This window comes from Numida meleagris, chromosome 1 (assembly GCF_002078875.1).
Source record: "Numida meleagris isolate 19003 breed g44 Domestic line chromosome 1, NumMel1.0, whole genome shotgun sequence".
NCBI classification, from domain to species: domain Eukaryota; kingdom Metazoa; phylum Chordata; class Aves; order Galliformes; family Numididae; genus Numida; species Numida meleagris.
The window spans coordinates 188,355,296-188,370,603 of NC_034409.1; the positions used below are offsets into that span (position 1 = coordinate 188,355,296).

The 15,308-nt window shown below is 39.2% G+C and overlaps 1 protein-coding gene across 3 annotated transcripts in view; it reads right to left on the reverse strand.

Annotated features, from left to right (window-relative positions):
- Nucleotides 1-15,308, reverse strand: part of PICALM (phosphatidylinositol binding clathrin assembly protein) — a 63,311-nt gene that overhangs the window by 25,416 nt on the left and 22,587 nt on the right. For all 3 annotated transcript variants that reach the window (XM_021382775.1, XM_021382766.1, XM_021382757.1), the window contains exons 2-11: nt 10,952-11,094; nt 8,888-8,963; nt 7,930-8,032; nt 6,022-6,115; nt 5,401-5,512; nt 4,052-4,158; nt 2,834-2,875; nt 2,037-2,122; nt 752-875; nt 256-392 (exon numbers count right to left, since the gene is read on the reverse strand). In XM_021382775.1, coding sequence (XP_021238450.1) covers nt 256-392; nt 752-875; nt 2,037-2,122; nt 2,834-2,875; nt 4,052-4,158; nt 5,401-5,512; nt 6,022-6,115; nt 7,930-8,032; nt 8,888-8,963; nt 10,952-11,094 — 1,024 coding nt within the window. The remainder of the gene's footprint in view (nt 1-255; nt 393-751; nt 876-2,036; nt 2,123-2,833; nt 2,876-4,051; nt 4,159-5,400; nt 5,513-6,021; nt 6,116-7,929; nt 8,033-8,887; nt 8,964-10,951; nt 11,095-15,308) is intronic.

The window sequence follows — 15,308 nt, forward strand, 5'->3', positions numbered from 1 at the left end:
TAGCCTATCAACGGCTACAAGGCCTGAAGCAGCTCTCCTCAGAAACTATTCTGCAAATGAAAGATGAAAACACTTTCTGCACTTTTTTTTTTTTAATGGCAACAGGGTGCTTTCCTATCTGCTTTACACAAACCATTTCCCATCACTAACCAACTCTACACCCAAACAACCCTCTCCAATGTACTCTCTGCAGAAGTTTAGATGATACCCTGGCTGCACCCCAGCTCACAGTGAAGCAACATTATTGAAACATACCTGTTTGAAGAGCTAGGAGTAGAAAAGATATCAATGGCTGGTGTAGTCATTACGCTTCCTGCTGCAGTTGACACAGGAGAAGCTGCGGTTGTTAAAGAGGTATGAGGTTTCTTTGCAAGTTCTTTTAGACGTTGCTCCTGTTGGAAAAGTGAGCTGGCATAAGAAATCCAGAAACAGCATTTGTGCATATGAATTTGGAGGCAAGTGAAACAAAACTTAAATATTTTATTTTTAGTTATTTCACACGGTGAAGTGTCAGTTTGTTAAGCAAGATCGTTACTGGAGACACTGCTGCCCCAAATCCTTCTGAAACATTTCTTCACAAACCCTTCACAAGTTGCACGGCATACGTACATATGGTTTCACCTCCAGCACTTCGACAACACCACGCATTCAGTGTAACTTTGGCTTTTTGCTCTGCTCCTTCAGGAGCCTTAACAAGCTATCAATAAGGGCACAGAAAAAGTGTTTTGAGTTAGAAGTTGCAGATGCCTACCTTTAAAGCTTTCAAGCGAGCCTGTTCCTCCTCTAATGCAGCTTGTTTTTCCCTTTCATCAACTTTTGTCAGAGACAGGCCAGTGCTTGCAAGGGAAGAAACTGCATTGGAAAGGGTGGTAGCCCTAAAGTAATTGGACGAGAGTAAAGCTGGCTGTTGATAGGTGACACGTGATAGGAACATGTGAAGAACACTTTGCCTGTATCCACCCTCCTGCTCAGCCTCTGAATTCTTTAGAAGACTGGTTATATCACCGTACAACGCACAGTGATGAGTTTCACTAAGATGCACTATATGAAGGGCATACAGTGCATCTTCAGGCATCAATTTCTGTGATGAGTTTGAAGTTTTTATCTTAGGCCAACGGGAAAAGAGCAAACACGCATTATGTGTAGATACACAAGAATCTCCGATAACATAAACCCAAATCCAAACTGTTGGCCAATTCAGTAGATTTAGTTAAGAAACTGTCAATGCAACCAATGAACCACAGAGAAAAATATCTATCATCAAGCTTAAAAAAAGTGCAAAATGAATTAATTCAAACACTTCCCTTCTAAAATACAGTAATCTCAAGAATGCTAGAAAAACAGTGCTGAAATCCTAAAATTTTACATGTTCTCTTTGTAGTAATATTTGTGTATTATTGTCTGGGCATGCAAGAAAGAAACACTACTAACTTAGCATGACTTCTCCCTCCATCCCCCAGCACTAAGCTTCTTTTATTTAAACATAATGAAGTTATTTGCCTAGAGGATTTCTCTAGATTGTACTTTGTGTTTTAGCAAGCATTTGGAAACCAGTGAATGCCTTAATCTCCAATTACTTTAAGCAACCATTTTTAATTTAAGGACTTCTGGAAACATTTTCTTGCCTCTGACAAACGAAAGGATTACAACCGAGATGGAAGAGTCTAAGGACATTCATAAATAAATGCTGCATATCTTACAGAGGCCTAATTATTAACAGAAAATGAAGATTTACAGGCGGTAAATTAGAAAAACTGCTTCTCATCAGAAGTTCAAGATTAGATGCGAGAAGTGGAACTGCTAGAGGAGGGATCCTAGAGCAAGTCTTAGCAGCTCCTCAGATTCTAGTTCTGTTGACCTGGAAGAAACTGTCTGAAGTACTCAGCAAGACATAACTCTCTCTTCTACTGTTACTAATGCAACCTTCACTTCAACAAAACCCACACAAATCTTTATCATCTAATCTCAAAATAATGAATTTAAAATTGGCGTCAACTTTTTTTTTTTTAAATTGTAAAGGATAAGAGCATAAGCACCTGCTTGCAGCTGTGGAATCTTTGATTTTCTTTCCTTCTAGAGAAGCTAAATGTTGCTCCAAAGCATCAAGAAGGCTACTCGGTGCCTATAAAGAGACAACAGGGAAAAGACAGGAAAAAAACCTAAGGTAAAGCATGTCAGTAGGTGAGACTTCCAGAGAATACAATTGTAAGGCAACTAGTACAACTTTAAATACTTATATCGCATCTTGGCATCCAATAGATATTTAATTACTTAAATATAACCTGAGGTTGTCTCATCACTACTTTTTTTTTTACCGTGTCAAAATGACTCACCAGTAAGTGCTGAAATATGTCAAGGGATGTTAGAATTAACAGGTGGGAAACAGCAAACAGAATCAGAAGCAGTCAGGATTTCTAGAGACTAAGGAAACTGCACCTGAAGTCTTTCTGTGTGCATGCTCTGCAAACCATCACAAATTATTTCAGTGGGCTTGTAGCCAAAAGCAAGCTTGCTAAGAACTGTAGCCTTGTAACATCATGTAAAAGCTTCATTATGTGAACTTGCAAAGACAAATTGTGTTTTCAAGCATGATGGAAATTATGTTGTCACAAAACTCAATTAGAGTATGAAATAAATGGCCTCTAATGTTTTACAATAGCATCATAGCAAACGAAAGCCAGGCTCTGACAGGGGTTGGATTTAATCAAACTTGGAAATAACTTGGTGACAACATACAGAAGAAAGCGTAAGTGAATGCTATAATGCCAAGTTCTTCTGATTATGCAATATCAAAACTGACATGTAATGACAAATACATAATAGGTTTATCTACCTGGGAAAGATCTGGTATGTCTCCTCTGTCAATTCCAACTTGCTGTAATAGAACAAATAAGCTTTAGAACTTGTTTGCATTTGGTAAAGGCAGCGATGCTCAAAAAGCAAAGAACATTAAAATGAAGTCAAATAAAAAGCATAACTCCATATACAGTTTAAATTTTGATCATCTGAATCCTGTAGTTGTTGGTTATAGTGAAGTCTTTTGTTTAATGCGTACACATTTGAAGCAGGTGTATTAGGGATTTTTTTTTTTTTTAAACACATACAACCTTGGAAACAAAGCTGAATGAGAATGAAGTATTTTAGAATTGTAAGGCTGGAGACATTGCCTTTCCCATAAATTACGGGGTAAGCTCTCAGATCCTAGTGATACAGAGATGCAATTGCTAAAATAAAGCACCTTCAAAGGTTTTAGAAGCAGCTTTCCATAAAAGCTAAAGCTGTTTTCTATAACGTACATCAAACAATGGTCTGCAGCACGATGTACGTGCACTCACAGGAGGAAGATTCATGCTCTTACCAACTGGAAGGACAAACTACAAGCGTTACAGCTTAGCTTTTTTCAAGAGTTATGAATAATAAAGAAAAGCAAAACAAGAGCAGAAGCATGTCAAAACCAAGACTCTTAATCCAACAATGCTTCAGAATGCAGACTGCATTAAAAACTATTTTACAAGGTAACTGGTTTTTCTCTCTATGAGTTAACTATAAAAGATAAACACGCTTATCTCAATTTCTTATTCGTTAAATTTATTTCAGTTCAAACTTGACAAGCTAGAATACATACAAAGTAATAGATCAAAGACTGCTGCCAATATTATGAAACTAACAAAGTTGGAAAATGCTCATTTATCTTTTGCTTAAGGAGAATGTACAAATGTACAATCATCATCATAGAATCATAGAATGGCCTGGGTTGAAAAGGACCTCGAAGATATCAAGTTTCAACCCCCCCTGCTGAGTGCAGGGTTGCCATCCACTAGACCAGGCTGCCCAGAGCCACATCCAGCCTGGCTTTGAATGCCTCCAGGGATGGGGCATCCACAACCCAAGTACTTTGCAGTCAGGTTTTTCACTAGTCCTCAGATCTAATCACAAGGACAGAGACTGTGAGATGACAGGAGTGAAATTCAGCTGAAAGGAAGCAGTATTTGCTTTATGAGGAAATAAGCTCCTTCAAATAGAGGGTACAGTTTGGCTGAACATGGGTTACCTCTGCAACTTTGAGGAACTCTGAGATCCGTGTCATTCTAGTGAGGAACTTCTTATATATATCAAGGCCTTCTTTACACTGGTTCTTTTTCATATCAAAGTACTTTTCTAAAAGCAGGAAGAACACGCACATTAAGTAAGGAATCACACAGCCTGCATTGTTCCCATGCGTATCTCAGAGTAGAAGCATACAAAACAAGGCAAACAGAAACAGCCTGCAGATTTGTTTTGCCATCTTAACTGCAGAAGTCACTACGCCTAACTCATACCAAATGACAAAAGCTCCACTGAACTTGAACTAGTGATCACCTGCACGCAGTTCACCTTACCTGGCAAGTACTAGATCTCCCACATTGTACCTGGAGTACCCTGAAGGGGATAGTCAGGTCTAAGAATAGGTCACCTTCCTTGTGGGAAGAAAAGGCAATTTTGTGGTATGACAATCACAAGTTTACTCAGTACCAGCAGCCAGCTATCAGGCAAGATGTTGGTATTTTCTGTAAGACTGATGCTTTTTCTTTTAATAGGGTTGTCTACAACAGTGGCATGCAACAGACTGCCAAACACTGGTGCTGGAAGTGGAGGCTTCTACCCCACCTTCTTGAAATGGTGCTTTCAGGCTTGTTTCTACATTGAGCTTCAGTCAAAACATGAATCGAAGCAACTGCATGCAAGTTCCTATTACTAAGAGAAAAGAACTAGTCTGTGACTTGAGACTGGAAGCTTGACTGTCCTTCACTGGCTAATTCTGGGTTTTACTTTCCACTTTCCAAGCAATGTGACAGCAATCAGATAGCTAGATCCAATCACAGAACTCAAGAACAAGCAAATCAGCACACTGCTTTCAGCTTAATTATTTCTAGACAGGGTCCCTTGTATCTCCAGTGAAAGAACCTGAAGCAGGAAATCAATTTCCCCTAAACACGTGACACTCTCTTGAAATATAAGCCAACAAATGATTACAACCAAACAATTCTAAAGCTTCAGAAGCCAAGCAATGAGCAATATTGTGACTACAGGTTTGTAACTGATGATAACCTACGTCATTAAAAAATAAACAAAACAGGATCGCATTTCTAAAAGAAAAGCCACTGATATCATGGCTTGTATTTGCCAAGCAGTTTAAGACAAAGAAAAACAGTATTTTAATAAGAAAATCTTGAGTAGACTTTTCTTTCAGAAACTTCCTGATCCCTCCATATAACGCAATGACTTGGGGAAATCTGTAATATTTTGGTGTTCTACAATAAGGCTGTTTCAGTTTCTTTAAAAAGAGCAGATACTTGCAATGGTTTACTGAGCTCCCCCCCCAGAAAAAAATTAAGCATTGCAGAAAGCAGTTTTATTTACCCAAGAGGTTAATAATCCCTTCGTTATATGCCGCAAACAGTCTAATGGCATCTTTGAAGAGAAGCATGAAGGCAGCATTAATTACACCATTTGTAAGTTCATTGCTATTGACCTAGGAAGATCAGAGAAAAAGTTAATTTGACTGAATCGATCCCTTATTGGAAAACTCAGCTGAACTTCAGTATTCTATCCAAAGTCATGCTTCCTCATTGGCTATTAATAGAAGACAGCAGAAGAGTAAATCAAAACAGCATTTCTCAGCAGAAAAAAAATTCTATCATTTTGGCAAGTATTCTTGTTAACTAATGTTAATGTTAACGTTAACTAACGCAGCTAAAAAGACACAGGGCAGAAATCATCAGCTTTTGCATGTACAAACAAGTATTACGTAGTGTATGTGATTAATAACACTTTTTTAGGACAATGGATTCTCTTGCACCGAGCATCATTTCTCCCTGCTTTCACGAGATTTAATAAAATACATTTTGCTCTTCAGGCACTGCAGAGAAAACACACAAACGAAGAACACAGAGGCAAGTTCAAGATCTTTAACCTTGACACAAGTTACAGCCTTTCACAACAAATGCAGTGCGTTGGATGTGCACGCATTGCTAAGCTTACGTTGAAATCAAGCAGCGCATCCATTTGGTTCTGTATAATGGGTACAGTTTTGAGGAGTTTTTCTGTGCTCATTGTTCTCATTACTCCATCGGCCCTGTTGAGCGAAACAAAAGAAAAATCTTCAAGTGAATTTGAAGGCAATTATTACTGAGAAACAGAATGCAGAAAATAAAGCAGGTCAGTGAAAATACTTAAATTCGTACGGTCACACAAAGCAGACATTTGATGTTCAAGAATGCTGTCTAGCCAATACAACTGTAATAACTGCAGTGTTGCAAGAGCAATAGTTTTGAACCAAAACACAACTCCAAGGTAAATTACTCCAAGGGAATGAAAGTGATATTTAAGAAATCTCAATTAAGATACATCAAGTAAAAAAACACTGAAGTTTTTTTTCTGAAGTTTGTTTTTGCCTATGCTTTTTCCAATCACCTGATTATTATTTCATCTCAGTGTAGATTATTTTCAACTGAGAGCAATAAGAAAGCCAAACAAGGTACAATGATTTCAACCTTCTACAGATGGATTACAGAGACTACATGATACTTGCTTTTAATGGCAAACTATGAGTATTTGGTCCTTTAATAATTGCTCAGGGTAGACTTATTTCACTATGCATTTAATAAAACGCATTGAAAGATTATAAAATATCCAAAAAAAAACAACAAAGAAGAGATTAAATCACCTCAGTGACAACAAACAACTGCTGTCTGTAAGACAACTCAGACAGCCTTATAGATCCTCTGCACGCACAGGGCAAACCAAATGTTTCCTGGAAGCACAAGTCTCCCAGGGCATCTGCACAGAAAAGGCCATGGCTGCTCTCCAATCTGGAAGGCAGCAGGGAGCTGGCTGTTTTCAGCTTTCTCCTCAAGCAGCATTCTCCCTCCTGACAGCCAACAGCAACTGCAATAAACCTTGTGTGACAGGGCATGCGTGCAGAGCCCTGAAAAAGGCCGAGGTGGGGAACCAGCAGATTGCTGCTCCAAAACAGTTATTTGTGCTGCTCCTGGAGGAACCCTCAGGCACGTGCTGCTGGAGGCTTAAAAGCACCTGACTACAAAAGAACTGCACATCTCTGGTGTATCTGGAGTACCTATACTGCAGCTACCAGACCACACACACACCTGGTGTGTGGAAAAGACTAAGAGTTTTGCATCCCACCACCTCTGAATGCAAAAAGAGTAATAGGAATATGGGGATTATCATTACAAGCTAATACTGCAGACTCTTTTGTTTTAATGAGGCGTAAGGGATTTGGATGGCGTTGCAAGGGAGCACTGTGCAGTCCATACTGTGATAAACCCCCACTTAACAGTTTTAAATGGAGATTCCTGTGGGTGAATTAAAGTTTTAGCAACACTAAGTTGCTGCACTGCCTGTGGATGATAAAGGATGCTGAAATGTAAAACTATGTTTTTAAACTTTAAAAAACGCCGTGTACAGAGATAATGAACAAAGATGGAAGATGTTCAGCCATCACCAGTCCACCTTCTCTGGCACTCCTGATGGACATCTCCTAATCAGTAGGATTAATCAGTAGTTTAAGTTACCTGATCACTGGTGCTCTGCACTGTGATTTTACATTTTGTATGGGTACCCAGTCTCAAGTGACTGGTTTCTCTTGATGGCACTCACTACTGATGTATTTGACACAAACTTTTTCCATTTCTATACATTAAACTCCAAGTTTACAACAAGTGATGTTACAGTAACTCAAGTCAAATATTCTGTTCCTGTGTGTGTCATGGGACATACCTAAGTGAGAAAACCAGATGTTACTAAGCGACTTCATTAATATTTTTTAAGCACACGGCACTGACATGTAACCAATGCTGATATTTCTCACTTCAACTACAAAAGGAAGACAAAAACCTTAATGTAATCGAAACTAAAAGCAGCTCTTACCCTCTTTTTACTTTTGTGAAGTCAAAAGCCACCTGTCTGTAGGAAACTGCCTTTTCATTCAGGTACCTGCTATACCGCCTGATAAATGTTGACATGTCATAGCCTAAAAAATATTTAAAAAGAAGTTTCAGAAGCTTATTACTTACCTAGTCAATTCATTTACTCTCAAAGTGCAAGACACTAAAGACAGCATCATTGTATTTTTGCCTGGATTTGTATGGTTAGCTTGCCTGTATTACCAAGAACAGCGCATGTCACTGTATTCAGCAAATAAATCAACAAAATTATTCAATTTGGTAGACCTTGGGCTGTCACTGAGAAGGCTGCTGTCTCCATGAAAGCACCCAGTACACCTGTTTTAGAACACCTGGAGAAAAATTACAACCAGCTATACAAAAAACAATGCAGAAGGAAGGAAACCATCTCAGAAAAAAAGGAAAATAGAGAGGCGACGACATGCACGATCAGAACTGCAGTGCAACAATAAAGAACATCTCAGCTGAAAAATCTGAGCTGAGTAAAAGCTTCTTTACCTACAGCATTAGTCTCAAAGATGGGTGGGACAATCTTTGAACAATTCTGAAATACATCTGCTCTGTTTGTGTTAAGTCAGCGTGTCTCGCTCGCATACTGCACGCAACCGTGATGCACTTAGAAATGTAATCATCAAAATATCCCCCTTCAAATGAAGAAATCTTCTCAGAATTTGCAGGAATAACAACTCAGATCTGTGTAACTAAGGAATTTAGAAGCATTTACAGCGAGCCTTCTTTAGAAAAGATTCCCAAAACAAATTCCTCCAACACGTAACTTTTATCACAACATAACAGCATTCTAAATTAAGAACAGCAGTCTGAGCTAAAATACACAATAATTACTTCTCCAGTGACAAAATTACTGAGTTGTATTTGCCAGCACACTACTACACTACTTCTATTTAATGAAAATGACACCTTACCTTGCAATCCACTTTTGTCTAGGAAGTTGCTCAAATTAAACAACGTGTTTCTGGACGCCAGATACTGGATGAAGCGCTGGATGGAAAGAACAATTTGAAATCTTTTAGCACGCTGACCCCAGACTGGAACTGAGGTAACACTGACAGAAGCTCTCGTTACTGAATACAAAAAAAATTCAGTTTTTAGGCTTTGCCATTTATTTCAAGTCTGCAAACTATTACAAAAACTCAGCTGAACTGTAATACGAAGCCTGAAAGACTTCACTTCAGCCAGAATAATATATCAGAAGCTTCTAAAGAATTCCCCACCAAATACATTATTGTTCTACATGTTCACAATTATTGCACTAATTTCCATTTTAAAAGTTCATTTCATTTTACCAATCTGTCATGTAATTTCACTCAGCACGTGGTTAAACAGTACTTAGCTTACACACCGAAATCAGGTGACAAAGGTTAATTTGCTTATGAAATAAACATTAAATAAACATAAGAATCCATAAGAAGCATTAACATCACAGCACCACGCTTCGCATATCTCCCATGAGTTAAACGCAGTTCCGAACTGTTCCACAAAATGAATGATGTGACATCTTTCAGAAGGCATTTCAGGTTGCTGGCAGCAGATTTAAGTCGGTAGGACAAATTATTTTGCCTTATGAAGCACTCTCTAGAGAGTGGCTACAAATATAAACCAGACAACCATCCACTTGCGATAACGTTGTGACAGAAGAGAAATAGTTCTGATTAACAGAACGTGTCCTACATTATTTTCATTAGCATGAATAGAAAAAAAAAGACCAGAGAAGGGTAATGCACTTAGTACTCTGTCGAATGAATTAAGTGAAAGCTGGAGGATCAAACGTTTCTCAATTTTTACAGAGTGATTTACAGATTCTTGACAATCTTCTAGATATTTCCGTAACCATTTGATCATTTCCAGGTTTACTGTCCAAGTGCTATTTCTAGCTGTGAAAAGTTTCTTCTTGAGAAGCGCTCTTAGTGTCGTTACTTCTGCAGTACATTTGGCTCTCAACATTTGTTTGGCAGTTTTAGTTTTGGAATGGCAAGTATTTCAGACTACGGCACCTCAAGTTCCTGTGAAGTGTATTGGTACCAGCATGAAACTTAAGACTCCAAAAGCAAGCACAGCAGAATTGCAGACTATTGTGGAAAGTGTCAGCCCGACAATGATGCTTAATGGCAACATGAGAAGTTTGCCCTCTTGTGGCTCGCTTAGCTTCAAAGGATAGATTCAGTATATTTCACTGAGACTAGAAATACTCTGCAGCTAACCTGCAAGAGAAACTTCTGTGTGCACATATGTATTTTTTTGCATGAGTGAACGTTTTAAAAAACTTAAACCTCACTACCCTGTCAGTTACAGGACATGGAAGGAACCTTCATGCAGATCAAAAAACAATTTGGTCCTCTCTACAAAGTTCTACTTGTAACTTCCTAAAGCTACACCTTAACTCCCTAGCTCACATCCACTATGTTATGCTGACTGCTTGCAATACCAAGCAATGCTTACAATGTTTCTAAGAAAGCCTGATAAGGAACTTTTTTTTTTTTGAGATGCAGGAAATCCAAGCAGTCACTGTGCTTGGCATTCTGAAAACTAAGGTCCCGTAAGAAGTCAAGTTGTGAAGCAAAACAAGTTATCCCTTTCTGTTTAAGCTGGTGTTTTATTCATTTAGTGGTACTAGAGTATTTGATGTTACTTGACTGTCTACACTCAAAGCCACAGGCACACGTTTTCCCCCTGCTGCAGAAGGCAGGGTTACTGATTAATTACTGATGGTGATGGTCACCATCAGTAATTAAAATAACACCTCCAAAAAAAAAGGTACCTCCAGCACTCAACATACAGTTTTGATTCAAGCATTATGAACTCTGAAGTAGAAATACTTTGAAGTAGACAAATACAATACACCCTACCCAAATTCATGCGATTTTAGGCAGAAACAATGCTTTCCTTAGTAAAATAATTAGTGGAATTAGCTGACACTTGTAGAAACAAAGAGCTTTAACTGTTCTCAGACTTAACACTCTCTGCATTACCTCATTTCCATACACCATTAGATGATGGGTTGTGATGAGAGATTTGAAGACCACCACCCAGCTACTGTTGGTAGTTCTTTCAAACAAACTGTCTGCCAGCTGTGGGATGTTCACATTCATCTCATTCGTGCACTGGATTAAATCTGCAATGCAATAACAATAATAAAAATTTTGTCAGTTCTGGGAAGGAAAAATCAGGGAAATACAAAAAGCACTGCATTCACTTTCTAAAGTAATATTTTCTACGAAAACTGAACGTCTTTCCAAGAAGAAAAAAAAAACATGTCTGAAAAGCAGTCAACTAGAACCTCATTAACACAAATCCGACCCTTTTCACTGCCAAGATTCCAGGTCCTCAATTGTTTTTGCAGTTGCCTTACAAGGTCCTAGAACAGAAGCACCAGAATAATTTGTGCTACCTCTGACTAACAACTCCCAGCTTCAAGCACCTAATGCTTTAAAGAGCAATAGAGTTCTTACTTGTTACTATTTAATGAAGTTTTGCTGGAAGACTGGAATTAATTGTAACACATGAAGCTTCACATTTCTGGCTTCTTAATGGACCAGTAAACGCCTCTAGCCATTGGTTCAACGTGACTAATAAATTCAAAGACTACTCAGCCTTGATACAATGCAATCAACACCTTTAAAAGAGCAACTGAGGAAATGTGAAATTTAAGAATGAGCCTCTAGCTACAGTGCAGAAGCTGACAGATTAATTTACCTAAATCAAAGTTGGTTGCAACCAGAAACATGGTTAGAAGCGCAGCAAAGCACCTGAGGCTGGGTAGCTGCAACAGAGCTATCCAATTTTTGTTCTGTCTGGACTTCTGGTTTAGATCTAAGGAATCCTCATATGGTTGTTAAAATAAGTAATCCTTTCTGTCTTCTAGATCTGTTAGCGTCAAAGCTGTATCGTGAGGAGCCAAGCTTATAATGCAGCCAATAATAAGAAGGAATAATCCATTAACTTGGTTTCAAACGTTGATGACTTAAGATCACAATGCTACAGAAACAAGAGCAGAAGCAACTATTTATATTCAAACATGATACAACACAGCTTGGTAGTGCTAAATACAAGCTTTTACTTCGTTCAACAGAAGTACTGATGACATTTTACTTATCACCACCCCACATATAAAACAGTTATTTTTGCTCAGACTTGATGTCCTACGAACGGCCACGGTTAACAAGGCCCAAGGCTTAAGCCCAACCTATAGTCCTACTAGGGTTTAACACAGATACAATGCTCCCAGATAATTCTGAACTCAAAGGTTTAATCTTTGAAGACAGAAGTTCTCTATTCTGCTATGAATAAACTCCTATCACCCATGACTGAAGTCAGACAGGACTGTCTTCAGACGCAAGCAGGTAACGCACGCCTACCGTAAACTCTGAACTACTAGAGTCAGATCTGAAAAAACCTGGTATTTACAAGTTTAATAATTAAAGGAAGCAAGCAGGAAATGATTTCCACATTCAAAATGTATGGAGATGGAGAGATTAGCCATTCCTTGATCTACAAGTAAAACTGTGATGACTACAGGCATTCATGACCTCACTTTTAAGGCATGGTTATCTATTATTGGATGATGACTTTAGGCGTTAAGACAATGTGAGGATATTACTCAGCAACAGATACGCTCTGAGCTGGTCATTAAAACCAAGCCCTGCAGCTTCTTGATCCTCGCCACCTAAGGAATAGTGTAAGCAGTTCTGTGTGAGTCTATCGGGCAGAAATGCACGTTAAATACAAAGGCATGCACCACGCTACATCAGGTCATACACCTTGGCCTAAGAGGTGTCACACAAAGGTTAGAATGTGAGGACTTCTGTTCTTAAACACAATATTTGCTATATTGTCAATCACAACGAGGTGACACTTGAAAATCTGCTACGTTGAGAAGCTAAAAAATTACATCTGTTCTAGATGATATTTTTTTTTATACTGGTAGAAACATTTCTAAAGAAAACAGCTTTCAAATCATGTTTTGGTATCTGTCACCGCGTATAACAGAAAACAGGCTTTGTGACAGCAGCAGCAAACCATCCCTCACAGCACTGATGAGTGTCTATGTGAAAAGCATATGAATGAACTCGGTGGGTGGGGGAAGAGAGGGCAGGCACATTAGGAACGAGAACTATCAGCCAACTGCGAGAAAACGGGCAAGAACAGAAGTAAATAGGCAAGTCTAGCCATGAATGGAAGGAAATAAATTTGCAAATGCAAACAAGGGGAAAAGTCCTTTCAAAACTCTTGTTACTACAAAATATGTCTAGCAAAATAAGAAGCTTCTTTCTATATAAAAGGCAGGTTGAGCAGATGCACGGAAGTTTTACTTGGAAGATGCCTTTCATCAGCACAGATGCTTAGCAGCCTGGTACGTCCTGATACCCTTAAGTACCTTTATCACCAATGTAACTCTTCTGAAACCTATCTAAAAGCTTCTTTGAAAGTATTTGCATGAGCAATGCTGATTCAGTCAAGAAATACTTGCACAGTTAGGACTCAATTAGATCAGGCATTTTTATGCTAACCGTGGCATAAGAAGCACAGCACAGATACAGCAGGATGGAGCAAGCACTTAAGCCCTGAGTGGGACAGCTGCTTGGGGGAAAACCTTCAGCAGCAACTGATGTACAGCCACGTCCACGGGTGTAGGTGGAGACAGCCCAAAGTGCAGCAGGACAGCCAGAGCTGAAGGATGCGGGCTTATTCCATCAGCAGGAGAGAAGACAAAGGGATGTGGGAGGGAATATAAGCAGCACCTTCCGTCAGACATTTTTGGGTGGTTAATAGCAGAAGTACGATAGGCAGCAGACACTGCAGCAAGGGAAATTCTCAAGAAGAAAGGAAAGGATCTTAAATGAAAGCGGTCAGGCACTGGAACCCATAAGGAAGCAGATCATCTTCTGTGTACCGTGGTCAAAGAAGGGGGTTGATCAGCAGACACTGAGGTCCCTCACAGCCTAAACCAATGATTTTATGCCCTGCCTATGGAGAGTGAATGAGAAAATGGACATGCAGAAGTGGCTTATGAAGCTGTAGTCCAACACGAATGTATTTATAAAGGTTTCAAAGCCTTAGGTCGGTGAGATATGACACAATTTGAAGAATTCCATTTCACGTACCTATATTAATTCAAATGCCAAAATTCAAGTGCTAAAGACTTAAAAAAAATGTACACAACTTTCCTAGGAAACAGCCCTGGTTTTTTAAATATGCAACATTGTACCTTTTTTTGTTACATCAGTTAAAAACTTCACTGCTAGATTAGTTAGTTCTTTTTGGTTTTATGCCCTTCCCCCCACACACTTTCTTTCAATAACACAAGGAAATCTTTGCAAGGAATGATGACAAATGCCTGGGCTACAGACTTTCTAGTAACACCAAAAGATGTGCAATTACACCTGTACCAAAGCAATTCTATTACTTAAACCTGCTGGAGTTGCTTAGCACAGAGTGTGCAGTGTCATACCATAGGTTATTCAGGGTGGGAGAAAGAAGGTATTTGCTCTCTGAACCAAGATATCTACCAACTTTACAACCGTTCAGGCTTCATTACAGAACAGAACCAAATGATTCACTGTTTTTTTTTTTTTTTCTCTTCTAAAATATTACACAATTGATAGGCATCAGGTCAGAGAAGTACAAGGGTGAAAAGTACGAGAAGGCTGAAGATTCACGCAAGAAACAAGAAGCTATCTGCAGACACAGCAGCTCCTCCAGCGTTGATTTGGTATAGCACCTACGCCACATCAGGTGTGTAGATGTGGATGAGCCAAACCCTGCATGCCATCACAGGGCTCCTGACCCGCAGCAAAGCCAAGGCAGACAAACCAGGCAATGCAGCAGCAGAGGCATCAGCTACAAATGATCCCAGAGAGCAGGTGTGACTGCAGCATGCACTGGTGATCTGATCCCCAGGCAGAACCCTGCTCTTCCCTCGGCATCCCCCTGAGGCAGAAGCACAGCTAACTCATTGGCTTCATCACACAGAGAACCCCCGGTAACCTCAGCAAATGTATGCGTTTATTTGGGGACTCTTATCTCTATTAATTTATCTATTAATAAAAATTTGCCTTGAGAACAGACTTTGCTAACTCAGACCATCATCTGCGGAAATTTGCTGAGCAGACTGAACGTAAGCCAAAATGACACACTGTGTACATACACTGGTTGAGATGTACCTCTCATTTTTAACGTTTTGTTCCAAAATATCAACCTGGAAATATTTCCAAGAACTTCATCTTCCAGGCCAGAAATTGAGCCCTTCAAAATAGGTCAAGCAACTGTGACAAATTCCTATTTCTGTAGCCACTGCTTTTTCATCTGCTATTATACCAGAGATGCTAT